Raw genomic sequence first — 19,315 nt, 5'->3', positions numbered from 1 at the left:
GACGGAAGGATGGTTTAACATATGCAAATCAATAAATATGTTACATCATATTAAGAGAATGATAAAAGTCACATGATCATCAAAATAAATGCAGAAAAAGCATCTGACAGAATACAATATCCTTTCATGATAAAAAACATCAACAGATTGGGTATAGAAGGAACAAACCTTAAGATAATAAAGGGCAGTTAATACAAACCCATAGCTAACATTATACTTCACGGTGAAAAACTGAGAGTTTTTCCTCTAAGATCAGGAACAGGATAAGGATGCCCACTCTCATCATCCTTACTCACTATAGTATTGGAAGTCCTGATTAGAGCAATCAGGCAAGACAAAGAAATAAACAGCACCCAAATCAGAAAGAAATTAAGTAAAAGTGTCACTATCTGCAGATGACATGCTTTTGCATATAGAAAATCCCAAAGACTCAACCAAAAAACTGTTAGAACTAATCAACAATATTAGTGAAGTTGCAGGATATAAGATCAATATCCAGAAATCAGTAGCATTTCTATACAATAATAAAAACAGTATGGTACCGCCATAAAATAGACACACAGACTAATGGAACAGAATAGAGAGCCCAGGATCAAATCCTGGCATATATGGTCAACTAATATTCAACAAAGGGACCCAAGACAACCCAACGGGGAAAGGACAGTCTCTTCAACAAAAGGTGCTGGGAAAACATGCAGAACAATGGAAACGGACTCCTACCTTACACCACTCACACAAATTAACTCAAAATAAATCAAAATACCATAAAACTGATACCATAAAACTCCTAGTAGAAAATGTAGGGAAGAAACTGCTTGATATTGGTCTTGGTGATGATTTTTTGGATATAACACCAAAAGCATAAACAACAAAAGCAAAAATCACCAATTGGGAGTACATCAAACTTCAAAGTTTCTGCAGAGCAAAATAAACAATTAACAAAATGAAAGGGAAGAAAATGAAAGGGTAACCTACAAAATGGGAGAACAGTTTTGTAAAACAGTTGGATAAGAGGCTAATATCCAAAATATATAAAGAACTTCCACAACTCTAACAAAAAACCAAACGATTTGATTAAAAAATGAGCAGACGATGGAGCACCTGGGTGGCTCAGTTGGTTAAGTGTCCGACTCTTGATTTAGGCTCGGGTCATGATCGCAGGGTTGTGGAATGGAGGCCCACATCAGGCTCTGTGCTTGGCGAAAAGTCTGCTTGGGATTCTCTCTCCCTTTCCCTCTGCCCCTCCCCCCACCCATGCGTGCTCTCTCTCTCTCTAAATAAATAAATAATAAACCTTTAAAAAAATGAGCAGAGGAACTAAACATTTTTCCAAAGAAGACATACAGATGGCCAACAGACATGAAAAGATACTCAACATCACTGATCATCAGAGATGATTCAAATTAAAACCAGAGATATCACCTTACACCTGTTAGAACAGGTATCATCAAAAAAACAAAAGATAACAAATTTTGTGGCCCCATACAAATTTTAGGATTGTTTGTCCTATTTCTGTGCAAAATGCCTTGGAATTTTGATGGAGATTGCTTTTAATCTGTAGCTTGCTTTGGGTAGTATAGACATTTTACAATATTAACTCTTCCTAGCCACGTGCACGGACTCTTTTTCCATTCATTTGTGTCTTATTCCTTTTCTTTCATCAATGTCTTACAGTTTTCAGAGTACAGGTCTTTCACCTCCTTGATTAAATTTATTCTTAGGCATTTTATTCTTTTTGACACAATTGTCAATGTGATTGTTTTCTTAATTTCTTTTTCAGATAGTTTGTTGTTGGTGTATAGAAACACAAGTGATTTTTGTATATTGATTTTGCATTTTGCAACTTTACTGGCTTTGGTTATTCTACCAGTGTTTTTGGTGGAATCTTTAGGAATCTAAGTTAATGGTTTGTTAACGTTGGTGATCTTTTCGAAGAACCAACTTTTGGTTTCACTGATTTTCTCTTGTCTTTTGATTCTTTATTTTGTTTACCTCTGCTCTAATATTTATTATTTCTTTCCATCAGCTATATTTGGGGTTTAGTTTGTTCTTTTTCTAGTTCCTTAATGTACAAAGTGAGGTTGTTGATTTGAGATCTTTCTTCTCTTTAATGTAGCAATTTATAGCTATGAATGTCCCTCTGAGCACTGCTTTTGCTACATGCCATAAGTTTAGACACATTGTGCTCTGTTTTCATTTGTCTCTAAGTATTTTTGACCTTACCTTATGATTTCTTCTTTGACCCATTGATTGCTTTGGAGTTTATTGTTTGATCTTCATGTATTTGTGAATTTTCCAGTTTTCCTCTGTTCTTGGTTTCGAACTTCATTCCATGTGGTCAGAGAAGATACTTTATAGGATATCTGCCTTTAAGCATCCATGAAGACCCTTTCTGTGTGTTCTGCTGTTGGGTGGAGTGTTCCGTAGTGTCTGTAGGTTTCACTGGTTCTCTGTGCTCTTCATTCCTCTCTTTCCTTATCTGCTGTCTGGTTGTTCTGTCTCAGACCTTTGAAAGCTCTGATTTTTGCTTGTTTAGGCTTTTGAGTTTATTTTTAGTTGACTTTTAGTGACTAAGAATTTCCTGAAAACCGGGCACATCATTCAGGTTTTTAAATTTATTTACATAGAATTTCTAATAATTATTGAAAAACAACAAATGGACATTTCCATTAAATTAAAAATTACAGGTGAGCCTTGAACAACACAGGGGTTAGGGGTGCCAACCCCCCATGCAGCTGAAAATCCACATATAACTTTTGACTCCCCAAAACTTATTTACTAATAGCCTGCTATTGAGTATTACTGATAACACAAAGCGTATTTTATATGTTGCATATACTATGTATTATATACTTATATATAGTATAAGAATATACTATATTCTTATCATAAAGCAAGGTAGAAACAAGAAAATGTCATTAAGAAAATCATAAGGCAGAGAAAATACATTTACAGTGGTGTGCTGTATTTACTGAAAACAATCCAGGTAGAAGCGGACTTGCTGTTCTAGCCTGTGTTGTTCAAAGGTCAACTGTATTTCTTCTCAAACTCCCTGTTTACCAAGTTGTATAATGTGTAATTTTTTTCTTTAAATTATGAAGCAAACTTTTTCCTTTCCTGGGTCTGCTCCTTTCATTAACTTGTGTGTGGGACAGAAACAGGCTGATGGAGCCATGCCAGTTGTTAAAATACCGAACTATTTCTGCAGTGGTTGCTACGTGGTCCTGTGCCATGCCCTGGAGAGCACCCCCAGCCCTGCCACTGCCTGCCCCGGCCCTCTCCCCACTATTCCGTCTTCGCAGGTGGCCTCCAAGACCCCACGCTGCTCTATGACTGGTTGGCATCTGGGCCACACCAGCTGCTGGATGGTTTGCATATCACTCATGCAGAGGAGTGTTTTTAGTGGAGCAGGTAAGTGATTTTGAGTTAGACAGGCCTGGGTTAGAGCGTGGGCACCACTTAGAGGTTCAAGGTGTTGGACAAATTTACTGAATCTTTGACTTTAGTTTTCTCCCTTGGAAACATCTCCTTCTGAAAGCTGACTTGAGGATAGACTTCGAAAGACTGTATAAAGCCTCCATGTGGCACTTGGAACACAGTATATGCTCCGTAAATGTTAGCTACTAAGCAACACATCTCTAAATATGACTGTATACGTACATCGTAAGTGGCAACAAAGAATTAGCAATAAAATGATATATCAATATAAAATACATTCAGTAAAAATTTGTTAATTTTCTCCAAAAATGTCCAATACTCTTTATATAGCTGAGTTTGCAAGAAATGCCTAGGGGGCAGGCAGGTGACATAAATATTTGAAGTGAGTTGGGGGCTTCTTATAGCCAAGTGAGAGTGCCAGCCCATGGCTGCCAGAGCTTCTGAATTTTCAAGTGAAGACCGAAATTCAAATTTTAAGTGAAATCCCCACATTTTACAATGTGGATAGCTACATCAGAATGAGGGCGGGCGTAGGGAGAGAGACCATCCACGCAAACACAAGACACCAAGAAGCTGGGCTGCATTTCCCTGCTGGGTCACCCCCTCTCAGAATGCCTGTGTGCGGGCTGGCGACCTCGCTCTCATAATGATATCCCTGTTTTAACTTCATACCGAGAGGTTTAAGAAATAACCATGTCTCCACAAAACAACAGAGTAATTGATACAAACAGGTTAAGCACAGTTTTTTAAGATCACAGATTGATATTGGGTAAGCCTTTGGTAGAAAGAAGTCACAAAGCTCTCCTGGGAGAAATCTGGTGAAATGGTAAATTAATATATTAATGACACGGTAATAATTAGCATTATTGAGTGTTTTATTATGTGGAAGTCACCTTTACATATAGTCCCTGTATTATTTACTCAATCACAGTCTCTTCACTACCTTTATTATTATCCTAATTTTATCCTAAACTGATAAAACTCTACTGAGGTAATGACCTTTTCTTGGTGTTTCTGACTACTTCACAGAAAGCTGTTGCAAGCTTAACAAGCAAACAAATGTCTTACCAGCTGCAAACCTCTTTGTTTCTTGGCCAACCTTTGTTGTGCAATTTTGAGGACATTTTGAGCTTCAGCTACTTGGATTTGCTTAGGGCCCACCACCTAAAAAAGAATGCCACAACATTTAAGTGTTAAAAAATGTCAAGTTCACTGTTAAAAATGTCCCTTATGTTTGAAAGACATTTGTTAAGTGTCAATTCTTACAATCGGCTTTCCTAGAATTATGTGTACAAGAGGGATATCCAGGGGCGCCTGGGTGGCTCAGTCGTTAAGCGTCTGCCTTCAGCTCAGGTCATGGTCCCAGGGTCCTGGGATCGAGCCCCACATCGGGCTCCCTGCTGGAAGCCTGCTTCTCCCTCTCCCACTCTCCCTGCTTGTGTTCCCTCTCTCACTGTGTCTCTGTCAAATAAATAAATAAAATCTTTAAAAAAAAAAAAAAAGAGGGATACCCAGTAGTTTAATATGGTGAAACATGAAAACCGGCAAATAAAACAAGAGCATAGTTGCCATAAATAAAATAAAATAATAAAAAATAAAAATTAAAAATATAAATATTTATTTATAAAATAAAAAGATAATAATAAAAATAAAATAAATAAAATAGATATCTGTTAGCGTAGTAACTTTGATTAAAGTGGTTTTCACTAGGAGAATTATTTTCAGCAGTTCACGTACGCCTTGTGAAGTGCACATTATCTCTGGGGCTCTCGTGTGACTTCTGGGCTGTTACCGACACTCGGGGGACAGAGCGTACCTTCTGTACTTCGTGGTAGTTATTCAAAGCTATGACCCACTGGCACATAGAGCAACAGGCAACAGAAACGAGAGCAATCTTGTTTGGGTTGAAATCAGGTAAGATTAAAATTTTTTTCAGCTTCGTGAAAACCTAGAGATAACACAATTCGTGTATTACAAGAAAATGAAATGTTACTGACCCAAAGTTTTTCCCAGTCCACATTAAAATAAACTTGTATTTCCTATGAGAAATACTCCACTACCCTTCATGCGTAGACCCAGAGCCACAGCTGGGAACACGGCGTCTCTGGCAGCAGAGGAGGGAAGCCATCTTGTTACTGCCATTGTTGGCCCAGTGGCTTTGCTGGAATTTCACCAAAGGGCCTTCATTGTAAAACAAAGAGTGAGCAGGTGGACTTTGTGGACTTGGTGGGCAAGGTGGTCTGCCGTCTCCCTCTTGCGCACCTGAGGTGTGAACAGACGGACACCGTCCCCCACCTTCTATCCCCAAGGGGCATATCGGCAGGGCAGTCCCTAGTCAAAGGGCTGTGTCATCAGTGGTGGAGGCAGGGAGGCCCGGGCATGCGGGGGTCCCCGAGGACACTCTGGCTTACTTGTGCCACAGGCCCACACACCCACCTCATCTACATAGACAACCTTGTTTCCAGTTGGGTATATATTATTTCTCATCTACTTTGGGGAGCCATAATCAAAATAAAATCTTTCTCAGACTGAGATTCCTTTTCTCTTCCTTTCCAACCAGGCATTTGCTCTCTTGCCTGGTAGGACAGAACCATTTTGCTGAATAATTTAGATGGCAGGTGGTCCATTATCAACTTATTATTGGTGTTTTCATTACTACTTAAAATACTGTTATGCTTTTAATAATTTCTTTAGATGAGCTATTATTGTAGCTTGAAAGATCTATTTAAACAAAACCACAGGGAATCATTTTTGCTAAGAATGCTTCAGAGAGTGAGTAGTTGTTACATTAATTCAGGAATAATATGGATGTCACCATTAACATTCTGCTAAAAAAGTCACTTTGTTCATATATTACCCTGTATTTCCTAATAGCACAGATCATCATTGTAAGTAATCATTGTAAGTCTTATTAGCTGTTTGATGTCTGACTTCCCTATTACAATGTCAACTTCATAACATGAAGGAAGGAGTTGATCTTGTAAGCTATCGTCATGTCTCATGATGTCCCTTGGAAGGTTATTGAATGAATCAAGGACAGTGCCACGTATGCATCTACAAATCTACCTGCTGCCCCCGCACAGAGCTCTCAGCCCAGCTCCTGCTGGTTTGGATATTCCTCTAGCCTCTACACATTATCCAGTTCTATTCATTTTCTGTGAGCATTGTGACAAACTACCACAAACTGGGTGACCGAAAACAACAGCAATTGAGATTTGGGCCCCCCAAGTTCCCAGTCCATGGTGGGCATGGACTGCTTGAGATTCTCTCTCTCCTTCTGCCCCTCCCCTACCCCCCCAAAAAATAAAAATAAATAAGAATATACAATGACGAGGGTGCCTGAGTGGCTCAGTCATTATGTGTCTGCCTTCGGCTCAGGTCATGATCCCAGGGTCCTGGGATTGAGCCCCACATCGGGTTCCCTGCTCTGGCGGGAAGCCTGCTTTTCCCTCTCCCACTCACCCTGCTTGTGTTCCCTCTCTTGCCATATCTCTCTCTGTCAAATAAATAAATAAAATCTTAAAAAAAAAAAGAATATACAATGATGAAAGGACAATCTCTACAATAAATGGTATTGGGAAAACTTGACAGTCACACGCAAAAGAATCAAGCTGGACCCCATCTCACATCACACACAGAAATAACTCAAAATGGATTAAAGACTTGGATGTAGACCTGAAGCCATAAAACTCCTAGAAGAAAACACAGGTGGTGAGCTCCTTGACATTGATTTTGGCAATGATTTTGGATTTGAAACCAAAAGGAAAGGAAACAAAAGCAAAAATAAATAAATAAGACATCAAACTAAAAAGCTTCTACACAGTAAAGGAACTATCAGCAAAATGAAAAGGCAACATACAGAATGGGAAAAAATATTTGCAAACCATATGTATGATGGGATTAATATCTAACATATATAAAGAACTCCTATCACTCAATAGCAAAACAAACAAGCAAAACACACCCCAAACAAAAACAAAACAAAATAACACCCCAAAACCCAATCTGATTAAAAAATGGGCAGAAGATCTGAATAGACATTTTTCCAAAGAAGATGTTGAGATGGCCAACAGGAGCATGAAAACGGGCTCAATGTTACTCAGCATCAGGGAAATGGAAGCCAAAACCACAGTGAGATATCACCTTGCAGCTGTCAGAATGGCTAGGATCAGAAAGACAAGAGACAACAGGTGTTGGCGAGGATGTGGAGAAAAAGGAACCCTTGTGCACTGTTGGTGGGATTATATATTGGTGCAGCCATCATGTAAGAAAGTATGGGGGCTCCTCAATTAAATTAAAAATGGAACTACCATTGATCCAGCACTTCTACTTCTGGGTATGCATCCAAAAGAAACAAAAGCACTAACTTGAAAAGATATATGTATTCCTATGTTCATTAAAGTATTATTTACAACAGCTAAGACATGGGAGCAAACTAAGTGTCCACTGATGGATGAGTGGATAAAGAAAAAATACACACACACACACACACACACACAATGCAACATTACTCAGCCATAAAAAAGAAGGAAATCCTCCCAGTTGTGACAACATGGATGGGCCTTGAGGCCATTACGCTAAGTGAAATAAGTCAGAGAAAGATGACACCACTTATCTGTGGAATCTAAAACAAAAACCTGAACTCATAGATACAGAGAACAGATTGATGGTTGTCAGAGATGGGAGGGTTAGGGATGGTGAAGGGGGTCAAAAGGTTCAAACTTCCAGTTATAAAATAAGTCCTGGGGATGGAATGTACAGCATAATGACTATAGTTAAAAATATCGTATTGTGTATTTGAAGGTTGTTATGGAGTAGATCTTAAAAGTTATCATCATAAGAAAAAATATTTGTAACTGTGTAGGGATGGATGATAACTAGGCTTACGATGGCCATCATTTCACAATATATACAAATACCGAGTCATTATATTGTACACCTGAAATTAATGTTATATACCAATTATATCTGAATTTTAAGACATTTCAAACACTTTTATCCACTCCTTGCAGTTTCTTAGTGTAATGAATTTCACCATTTAGAGATTCATTCATTTAGGTTAATCTTTGTTCTCTTTTACAGTCTACTTTAGTCTACCCTCTGTTGGCCTATTCTCTCATTAAAGAGATTCTGAGACAGGGCCTTCCCTGATGTGGGTGACACACTGCTTTCCTCGGCACGCCTAACAAACCTGCCACGTCTGGTTGTGGAGCTTACTCTCTCATCTTTTAACGTGCACCACTGACTTTCCATTCTAATGCACAATGCCAATTTTAACACTTCTGTTGGACTCCTATAGGCTATGAGCATGGAATGCATCAGTTATGCGTTAATTAGGAGTCGGCTTTTTACCTTCTCGGGGATGCTGTCCTTGTCAAGGTTAACCAGTTTTTTCAGGAAACCAGTTTCTGAAAGAAGCAACTTCGCTGAAGCCCAGTTAGGTTTCTTCTGCAGAAGAATGCAGACTGCATTCATGACGGTCAGCACGAGGAAGGGAGGCCGTGTGTACACTCTGCAATAGTGGTGGAAACCTCATCAGCCTCACAGCTGGTGTCAAATGCGCCCTGAAACCGTCTCGGAAGACAATATACACAGATGTTGAACAGGCATTTTCGTGAGGGTAACTACTTAGCTATGGCAGTTTGGGGTATTTTTAAACATCTGGGTATGTTTAATATATGGGTATCTCTGCTTTAGGAAGATGACATGCATGAAACTTAAATATGAACAGCAGCTAAGTTAGAGGTTAATTCTTTTCATTATGAAAGTACTCACTGCAGAGTTCTTTAAAGCAGGAACCCTCATGTTTTATCCCAGTGCGGAGGTGCTAATGACTACTTGACAGACACAACTGTGCCACTCCCCTTAAAACGTCCTCTGACTTTTCTCCTCCCTGACCTAAAACTCCTCCATAAAATCACAGATACAGCAGAGTGTGGGAGGGAGGGCGGGCGGGCGGGCGGCCGGGGACGGGTCTCTTGGGTGTGATTATCTGAACACTGGAAGCTTCTTCTCTGTGTCCTCATCAGCTGACATACCATTGCACTGCTAATGAGAAGGTCAAACTCTGGAAAGCCAGGGGGTCAGAAGAACAGTCACAAGAAGTAAGTTTCGGTGAAAGGCCACGAGGGTGGTGGTTGCTATGCAACAGCATTTGGGACTTGGGAACAAAAGGGATGGGTCCATCCATGGTAATGAGTCTCCCCCAAATGAAACCATACAGACTTCCCAAAAGAAGGCAGGCAATGGGGCCAACTTTACGTGCACAACACTATCTACAGGGGTTACCAAGAAGGTCCCCCTGCCTTAATTTCACCATTAGAGATTCATTCGTTTAGGTTAATCTTTGTTCTCTTTTACAGTCTACTTTTAAAACACAGATATTTTTCAGGACCAAATAATTAAATCATTAACACTTTGTTTAGAACTAATTTATCAGATGGCTTTTCTGAAATTATCAGTATGGTTTTTGAAACTATATGAAATAAGGAGAAAGGTTGTAACAGAGGAACTAGGAAAAGAGAGATAAGGTCCACAGGGGAGAAAGGAGAGCTCCAGAAATAAGCTTTTCTTCCATTTTGCCTACATTTGACTCTTTCTAAAGCAAACATAATGGGAATATAGTCAAATTAAGATAAAGTATATTATCTATAATTTTTTAATGTAAATTAAAGGGAAAAGAGATTCAATTGACTATATAGTCCCACCTACATGTCACTTTCCAGAAACAAATACCTGATTCAAAGCAAGACCTACCTACCCTGGAAATCTGCTTTAAAGGCCTAATTACTCCACAGGAGTCCTTTGGTTTAGACATTTATTGGTTTGCTCCAATCTGTATTTTCTACTATCTCCCTCCTTCTTCTAGCAGCTAATGCTGCTAATCCTGTGATGGGGAAATCCTCTGCACTTTGCCGCTGGAAACAGCAGCTAGGAAAGAGAACGGGCTGGACTGGGTATCTGCTGGATGTCTCTGCCACGCATCCTAACAATTCCTATCATAAGGTGTCCCATTTCTCTGGCGGTGGAATCAAAGTAAAATGCACATTAGCAATATCGCAAGGGAGAATCCTAAAAAACAAACAAAAAACCCCCAAGGCATATGGAGGGAATCCCTGGAAAGGCTAGGTTTTTTTAGCCAGGGAAGGGGAGTGGGCCTGCTTGATCCAAGGAAACCTCTTTGCATTGAAATAACTTGAGCCCTTGACAGAGTCTGTTCCAAGCACTTGACATGTTTTAACTCATCCAGTCCTCTGATCACCTGTTATCCCCGTTGCATAAAAGGGAAGCTGAGACACAGAGAGGCAATGCCCGGGTTCCGGCCTGGGAAGCTTGGAGCAGAGCCTGTGAGCTTACCCAGGTCACACACTGCCCTCAGAAATCAGGCTCACAGGCATTTGCGTTGACCCCTCTCTCGGGAATATCTGCCAGAGAAAAACTGAGAGAACAGAACTTCTGGAATGAAGGCACGAGGCACAGGGTGGTGATGCTGGGGCGGCATGGACACTGCCACTTCGCCCGTGGGGGCCACGGCCACCCCCTCACGCTCATGGGCCACAGCCCCCCTGGCGTGGGAAGTTCCCCAGGCCCACAAAGCACACTTCTGCCTTCAGACTTTTGTGCTTTCCAGGTCTCCTGCTTACAACACCCTTCCTTGAGACACCTTTCTGGTGTGCGTGCAAATCCGCTCAGTTCTCTGCTTCCATGCCACTGGCAACTGGTGCCCCTCCCACTTCCACGGCCAGACTGGGGCCCAGGGCGCAGCGCACTCAGCGTCTCTGCTGCACGGATGTGTGAAAACGCATTCCGGTGAATGAGGTCAAACAGGAGAGAGAGGTCGAGAATCTGCTCTGTTCCTCTTGCTTGTCTCTCTCTCCATGTCTGCCCTTCATGTAGTTGAAGGAGCAGCTTCAGCACCGTGGCGCTCCCCGGAGAGGCACACTGATTAAAGACAGTTTGTTTGTCCTCTTCTCTTCTTGTCACCAGAGTTAAGCACGTGTGACAAATATCACCGTAGATTGGCCTACTTCTGCATCTTTAATAGGAAATACTACTTCCGGTAAATAATGGACAACTCAACACATCTGAGAGGTGACAGCAAAGTCTTCTTGTCTGTTGGGCCATGAATGCCAGTCGAGAGCATCTCACCCAGAGATTCAAACTAGAAACATTGGGATCAGGCTCTGGACCTTGGAGCGTCTCATTTCTTCTTGTGCGACATGCAGTTTGGTTGGCAGGAGCTTTCCTTTCTCGAGGCGACATAAGATACTGACGTGCCGTATGGCTGATGGTGCGACAATGCGGAGGACACACAGTATGTAACACGCATAAAGTCACCAAGATGGCTAAGAACGACTCAGTCTAAAAATAACAGAATACTTGGTCACTCTTGCCACGTGTTTATGTTTTATTTTGAGCTTCGCCAGCTCCAAACGAACTCAGGTGACCTACCTCAGCTCAGCGACGTCCGCTTTTTCCAGGGCGCTCAGAGCCACGACAGCCTTTTCTAGAGCCGGTAGCACGCTTTTTACTTCATGGGCAGTTTCCTGCAACAAAGTTAGGGGCCCCCAAACGTGTATGAGTGCACAAGGTTGCACACCATACACTGATATATATATATATATATATATTTAAAGATTTTATTTATTTATTTGACAGAGAGAGACACAGCAAGAGAGGGAACACAAGCAGGGGGAGTGGGAGAGGGAGAAGCAGGCTTCCCGCAGAGCAGGGAGCCCAATGTGGGGCTCGATCCCAGGACCCTGGGTTCATGACCTGAGCCGAAGGCAGACGCTTAACGACTGAGCCACCCAGGTGCCCACATTTTCATATTTTGAACTTGGAAAGTAGATTTGACCTTTTTAGGATGCGCGTTACTTACACTGCCGGGCATGTGTGCTGGAATCCTAAGGGCAGTGCCTTATTCCATCCCTGAGGAGAAGCTGTGTGTGGTTCTGGCCTTCTCCATCAGACTCGGTGGGCAGTAACAACAGCCTTTCAAGGGATGGTCCCAGGACAGGGGGTTACTGCTCAGCTAATGAAGTCTAAGCTTCAGAGCCCCCCTCAGTGGCCCAGGCCTACCCCCGGGCCCTGGAAGGAGCTCCGCCAATGTTGGCAGGGCCATGTGTCTTTGCTACGCTTGTAGAAGTTAGACACTGTAACTGTAATCAGGTTTCCTCTTGGGTCAGGTGTCGCTGGAATGGCCGGGGACATGTTTGGGGTCCGCACAGAGTCACCTGTCTGTATAATTAAATTACTGCAAGCTATCTCAATTAGGAATGCCTTGTAGAAATACTTTTGCTGTCCTCTGTTCTGGCTTTCTTGGGCAGGTGACATTAAGGCGCTCGGCCAGGGGACATATTGTAATAATTTATGCCATGGGGCCTAGCACCAGAGCTACGTGGGTAATGGAGGAGAAACAAGGTTTGCAACACACCGATCCAGAGTCTGGTCTGTGGAAAGTGCTTGCATGCACCAGATGTGTGAGACTGTAAGTGTAGGGTCAGGGTCTCGTTGATACCTACCCCGAATGGAAGTTCACTCCATCACAATCACACCAGATATCGCAGCGCACACTATTCTAAACGTACCAGACAGTGTCTGTTTTTTTGGGTGGGAGTTACACAAAAACAAGCCAGCAGAATTCCTAAGTTTTGGGGTAATAGCTACTGCATTTAAAAAGATGTTTTGGAATATCTCAGTGAAATAAGTGAGAAATTAGAGGTTCCTTACATAGAGATGTGTGAAAGGTGCCTTATTTTATAATTTTAAAATCTTAATTTACAAATAATTAAGACAAAACTTTGTGGACTATAAAACAGAAGTGATTAAGTGTTAAAATCAATAGAGATTGTTTTGTTAGAGGAGCAAAATATGATGAAAATGTTCAGATTACCCCAAAAGCAATAATTTATTAAGAGGAAAAAAATACATTTAGGATAGAGGTAATGATCTGGCTCTTTTCTGTTTAATAATCCAATTCACAAAGAAGAAGGCATCATACAATCACATTGGAAAAAGTCAAGGTTCTGGCTGAGTTTGTAAAAACTATTGATATTAATGAAAATATAAATATCAGAAAACAACTCTATAAGGAAGACATTGGTAGAAAACCGGTTAGTGAATGCTCTCAATTCACACACATCTAAAAGTATTCACTGCCCAAGAAATCCTGAAATGCCAGTTTTGTTTATACCAATTGATGGCAACGTTAAAAATATTCATGACATTATCAGTGATGAGTTACGAAGTTGAAAGAAACTGTCCTCGACTATCAAAAATGAAAACCACATTTTTATCAACTAGGCTGAACATTCCACAGGAAATGATACTACAAATAATTCTCACACGAAGAAGTGGGCAATCATTTTGCAAATCTCCAAATAATTGTGATCGGTTATTTACCTGAGCATACTCTTCCACTATTCTTACTTCTTCGGCCAAAATTTCTTCATCCTGTTTAACAAGCATCTGGACCTTCTCCACCACTTGTGAATCTTTCTCCAGTTTTTCCATTAGGGCTTCCTTTTCCTAATGAGACACACGGTTCTTCTGAGAATGAATTTTAAGAGACACGCTATCTCTTCTTTAAAGAGAAATTCGTTTCAAGAAAAATTCATAAAGCTCATTTCATTATTATAAAATTTACCAAAATCATCCTGAAATGTATTTGTTGAACAGACTAAACTGGAAAGGATGAATACAGCCAATATCATGTCCTCCGACACATGTCGAGTTTTAGAACACGCTGCAGACTGCAAGCTACCACACGAGCTACATCAGGTTGATGTAACTAACAACGGCAGAATTATGCTAGGTGAGCTTTTACAACTAGTCGTGGGTCTGCTGTCACACTGAGTGCTTACACTGTGATGCTGTCACTATTGTTATTGTCTTACCCATTTTACAGATAAGAAAGTTGAGGCCAACAGGGCTACCTGCTGCATGCTAACAAAGCTGGAATCCTAATTCATGTTTGCCAACTATGAGAGCCTCTGCTTCCCAACACTGCTCTGTATTACACCATAAAATATTTAAACGAGATTTCAAACCAGATATACCTTTGTTTTTTGTTCTATCTGCGGGCCAAGAATCAAGAGATTCTCTTGCATATCCGTGACAAGAGTGGTTGCTTCCAGGATCTTGGATAGACCCATATAAAAATGATTCCTGAGGAGGGAAAAGTATTAAGAAGGCATAAGATGTAGTGAAATATCAGCAAGGCCAGATATACTGCAATCTTGTACTGGAAGACAACATGGTAAAGATGTCAATTCTCTGCCAAAATGATATACAGTTTAATGTGATGCCCCAAAATTGCAGTATGATTTTTCTTTTGTAGATACAGACAAGCTTCCTCTAAAATTTATATAGAAAGGCTGATTAAAACAATTTTGCAAAATAATAGAGTGGGTGGGACCTCTCTACCTGACTGTGAGACTGATTAGGTAGTGACAGTCGTCAGGACTAGGGTCTTGGCAGAGGGTCAGGCACGTCGGTCAACAGAACGGGACAGAGAAGCCGGAAACAAACCCACACAAGCACAGTCAACTAGCTTTTCACAAAGGTGCAAAAGTGATAGAGGAAGGAAATGTTTTCAACAAAGGGTGTGCAGCGACTGGTTATACAACACGAACATGGACGTAAGCCTCATGCCTTACACAAAACTAAGTCAAAGTGGGCTGTGGAATGAAGGGTAAAAGATGGGACTATGCTGCTTTTAGAAGAATGCATAGGAGAAAGTCTCCAGGATCCAGGGCCACGTTCACAGACTTGACAAGAGAAGCATATCCGAGAAAGAAAAACAAATTTGACAAACTGGACTTCACCAAAATTAAAACAGAAACATTCTGTCCAGAGGATGACAAGTAACTGCTGGGATAAAATATCTGCAATCCATATATCGGACAGAGGACTCCTCTTTAGAACAGACAGCTCTCAAAGCTCGGCAAAGAGAAAAATCGAAAAATCCATTTAGAAAATGTGCCAATGCTACAGAGATGTTAAACCAAAAGGACGCCCAGGTGCAGAGTGGCCCATGGAGACACGTGCGATGTCCCGTGTGTTTGCAAGGACACGCGGAAGCTGGATTCCTCAGACTCGGCCACTGTGGAGCACTGGCATTTTCTCTACAACCCGGCATACACTTACCGTATGACTCAACGATCACGCTCCTGGCATTTCTCCTAGACGTGTTCCTAGTAGCTCCATTCAGAACCGCTCTACCCTGAACGCAACCCCAGCTCCTCCCACGGATGAGGGGTGGCACAAACCGTGGCACGTCCATACCGCGTGGTGCTTACAGAAAGGATCAAACTATCAGTACGGGTAATAGCTCGATGGAATTCCAAGGCGTTATGCTGCTTGAAGCCAATCTGGTTCCCGTGTAAGGGGGAGACAGAGACCAGATGGTGGCCGGAACTGCTGGGGGCGGTCGGGGCGGGGGGTGGTGGGCAGCTGTGGCCATGTGGCAATGGGCCAGTCCTGCATGTCCATTGCTGTGGCAGCTCCGCAAATCCACACACATGGCATGGGGCATGGGGCCAGGGACACACATGCGCCAATGCCAGTGTCCGGGCAATGTAACGACAGGGGAACTGAGCGGAAGCTGTAAGCTGGACCTCTCTCTACTATTTTCCAACTTCCAGTGAATCTATTTCAAAGTGAAAAGATTTTTTTTTTTAAAAGAAGCAATAAGTTGAAAATTTTCCATTTACATATTCACTAGGATAAAAAATGGAAAACATACAGTTTGTAAGGAATAAAGTAAATAAGCACAATTACTGTAAAATCAGCAGACTACAGATCTGTCAGTCAACAAAATTTTAGTCCCAACTCTAGCAGGAGGAGGAAAAAGCCTGTGGAAGAATCCGTTTTGACTTCTTGGCTTTCCTAACCTAAAAGGATGTCATCAACCATGCCCTGCACAAGGTCAATGACACGGATGCTGTCGGGCATTTCCCACTTTGATCTAACCCTCGGACAGGTCCTCAAAACGTCTCATCCAGATTCCTACAATAGCTTTCAAATCTCTGTTTTGAGTTTTCTATCTCTCCAATTTATCCCCCATTCTAATACCAGAGGGATCTTCCTAAAATACACGTATTACTCACCTACGTAAACAGATTGTTATTTGTTGTGTTGCATATGTCGGCCACTGCCGACTCCCAAGAAGCAGGTGCTATTAACAATAAAATGAACTCTTAGCAACACTGAAAACAAAGTGGGGCTACTGAAGCTGAGCTCCCAGGGGAGCACACACGTAAGGCAGGCATTTCGGGACTTACCTTCCCTATAAACGGAATGTTTTTTATGAGTTCTGGGGTGGGGGACAGACGTGGATTGGCTGTAAGGGACCCAGACCACACACTGAACCCTCCCCACTTTTTCTTCTCCCATGTCTCACCCTGGGAAACGGGGCTGCAGGAATTGGCGAGTAGCGAAGAGGAGCTGGGGAGCAGGGACCGCTCACCTTCTCACGTGACAGATGTGAGCAGTTATGGAGAGCGATGGTAGAGACCATGTGTATAAGGGGACATCCTGGTCTGACCCACACATCGGGGGGGCTAGCACAAGGCATAGAAACCACCGAGCCACCCAGACAGGTGTCTGGGCTGATGGTGTGCGTGAGGCACGGGCAAGCCGGGGAACAGAGGACACAGCAGGGACAGGGACTGGTTGCACCGATCGCCGTCTCGTGGTTGCAGATAGAGGGCAACCCCCCCGCCCCCCGTGGTAGGAAGGGGACACCTTGGAAACTTGGAAGGATCCTTTTATCTCTTGACTCCTGTGTGGGGGGCATCGGGCCGATTTATCCAGACTGCCGTCATCACCCTCAGTTTAACCACCGACCAACAAAAAGCTCAACCTAAGGACTTGGAGAAAGCACCCAGGAGCCCCGACCTCCAGGACTGGAGAGTCTTTACTTAATAGAACAAGGTTCACCTTTAAACTGACAGGATTCCTTGTAGCCTCACCGCGTTCACGGACCCCAGCAACGGCTCTAAATGGAGCGGACGTTGAATCTGCCATGCCCCACCCAGCCTCGTTAACAAAAACTCGAGAAAATGAGCCCCTGAGCTGTGTCCGCATCAGGCCGCTGCTGAGGCCACCACTGCTTCTGGCCTCCGCTGGTCTGCCGGACGCAAACTAACGTCTCTAGCATGAGAGGTGAGGAGACACTTCCGTTGTCCTGGGCTTTCCGCGGCGCGTCTGAGGCTGAGTTATGTGTGGCCGCCAACGCGTCTGGGCGCACCCGGATTAACAGCATTCCTAACTGGCCTGGCTCCACATGGGGAGCCTGGCTGTGGCCTATCGTCCAGGCGGGAGTCAGTCACGGGCACCATCCTCCAGGGTCGCTGAAGACACAGAATGGACTTGCTTCAAGCCCCTAGCAGTACGGTTAATTAGAGTGTCTCATCGGGTGGCCCCCACTTCCTGTAGCAGGATGCAGGCCAGGCTGGAGGATGTCGCCGGAGGGCAGCAGCTCTGCCTGGGGGTCCTGGCAGCCCCCATGCCCCGATGTGGGTCATGCAGGCCTCATTGCGACTGCTCGTGGCCTCGTCAGACCCCCTGTGGCCTCCTGGAGCACAGTGTGGGATGCTCATGGGCAGGTGCTACGAGGCCGGTTCCGCTCATGTTCCTGTCCTCCCGGAGGCTGTTAGGACACGGTTTCTGGTGTCGCTGGGGCTCTGATCAGGTCTGAGAGCTGCTGCCCCGTGTTTTCTCACCCACCTTCCCAGCGGCACCTGGACACGGTGTCTGCAGCACCGGGGCGTCCCGCTGTCTGTGACGCAGACATCGGGCTCCTGGTATGTTGGTGTCGTCCCTGGGATAAAGGCCATGACTGGTGGCACCTGCAGCTGCTCTTGCTTTCACGATGCGATCTAGCGATGGCTCGACACCCCCTCCCTGTCTCCACCGACCGGCAGCCTTAGAATGCCTCACCTCCTTGAAGGGCTTGTGCCACTGTTGCCCTTTCCCCTCACTGGAAAGGCAGATTCGGGCTCCTCTTTTGTGTTCGTGTTTCTTTTTACAAATAAAAGCACCAATTAAAAAATATATATATATTTCTGATTTGGTCTCGAACTCTTACCTCTTTGTTTGCATTTCCTTCTCTCGTGACCTCAAAATGTGAGCAAACGTATCCAGGAACCGCAAGTAGCTACTGGGCGTGATGTAATAATGCCTACTTTCCTGGAAGTATTTTGTGTTCAAGTCTTTTATACTTTTGTGGATTTGGACACACATTGGGGCAAGTTTTTCTTTTAAGTTCTGCAAGATAATAATTTTTAAGAGTCAAGAGAAAGCAATATAAATATACATAAAGAAAGAGAAAATAACTTGAAAGAGTTTATCATTCTGAGATATGGGGAGGTAGAAAAGGTCCTGGGTTAATGGGACCAAGAATAGAGAAGTCTTAGTGGTTTGGATGGTGTTAGGGTGGATGAAGCAACAATAGGGCCGGTGGTTAAGGACATGCCAGACTCATGCTACCAGGCTTTACCCTCATTTCTGCTGCAGCCATCCAGGATTTCGGGGGCCATCACCAATGGCCTGGGTTCATGGTGCCTTTTTATTTTTTTAAATTTCCCATCTTCCTTTCCTAAAGTAGGTTATCAATTACAAGAGACTCCACCTCTCTTCCTTGAGTGAAGTAAAGCTGCAAAAATGTCCTTACATCCTCAAAGGATATAATGATATGTGGGTGGGAAAACTAGAGGAGAAAGTGCCCCTCGCTTAATTTTGGAGAAAATTCGGAGACAGGACTTAGCCCTGGTGCCCACCTCCAGCCCACCAAGGCGGCCAATCACCTGGTCCCCTTTAATCCAGCTGCATTTTCTTCCTGACTCTACCCTTGGCCTTCACTTTTCCTGGA

At 43.1% G+C, this 19,315-nt stretch overlaps 1 protein-coding gene across 1 annotated transcript in view; it reads right to left on the bottom strand.

Moving 5' to 3' along the window:
- DNAH14 (dynein axonemal heavy chain 14) overlaps nucleotides 1–19,315 on the bottom strand; it is a 346,072-nt gene that overhangs the window by 78,365 nt on the left and 248,392 nt on the right. Inside the window, exons 58-64 of the mRNA XM_078078658.1 lie at nucleotides 18,533–18,711; nucleotides 14,499–14,607; nucleotides 13,843–13,968; nucleotides 11,890–11,984; nucleotides 8,791–8,950; nucleotides 5,255–5,386; nucleotides 4,507–4,602 (exon numbers count right to left, since the gene is read on the bottom strand). Coding sequence (XP_077934784.1) covers nucleotides 4,507–4,602; nucleotides 5,255–5,386; nucleotides 8,791–8,950; nucleotides 11,890–11,984; nucleotides 13,843–13,968; nucleotides 14,499–14,607; nucleotides 18,533–18,711 — 897 coding nt within the window. The remainder of the gene's footprint in view (nucleotides 1–4,506; nucleotides 4,603–5,254; nucleotides 5,387–8,790; nucleotides 8,951–11,889; nucleotides 11,985–13,842; nucleotides 13,969–14,498; nucleotides 14,608–18,532; nucleotides 18,712–19,315) is intronic.

This window comes from Halichoerus grypus, chromosome 7 (assembly GCF_964656455.1).
Source record: "Halichoerus grypus chromosome 7, mHalGry1.hap1.1, whole genome shotgun sequence".
NCBI classification, from domain to species: domain Eukaryota; kingdom Metazoa; phylum Chordata; class Mammalia; order Carnivora; family Phocidae; genus Halichoerus; species Halichoerus grypus.
This window is presented reverse-complemented; position numbering and strand designations above follow the sequence as displayed.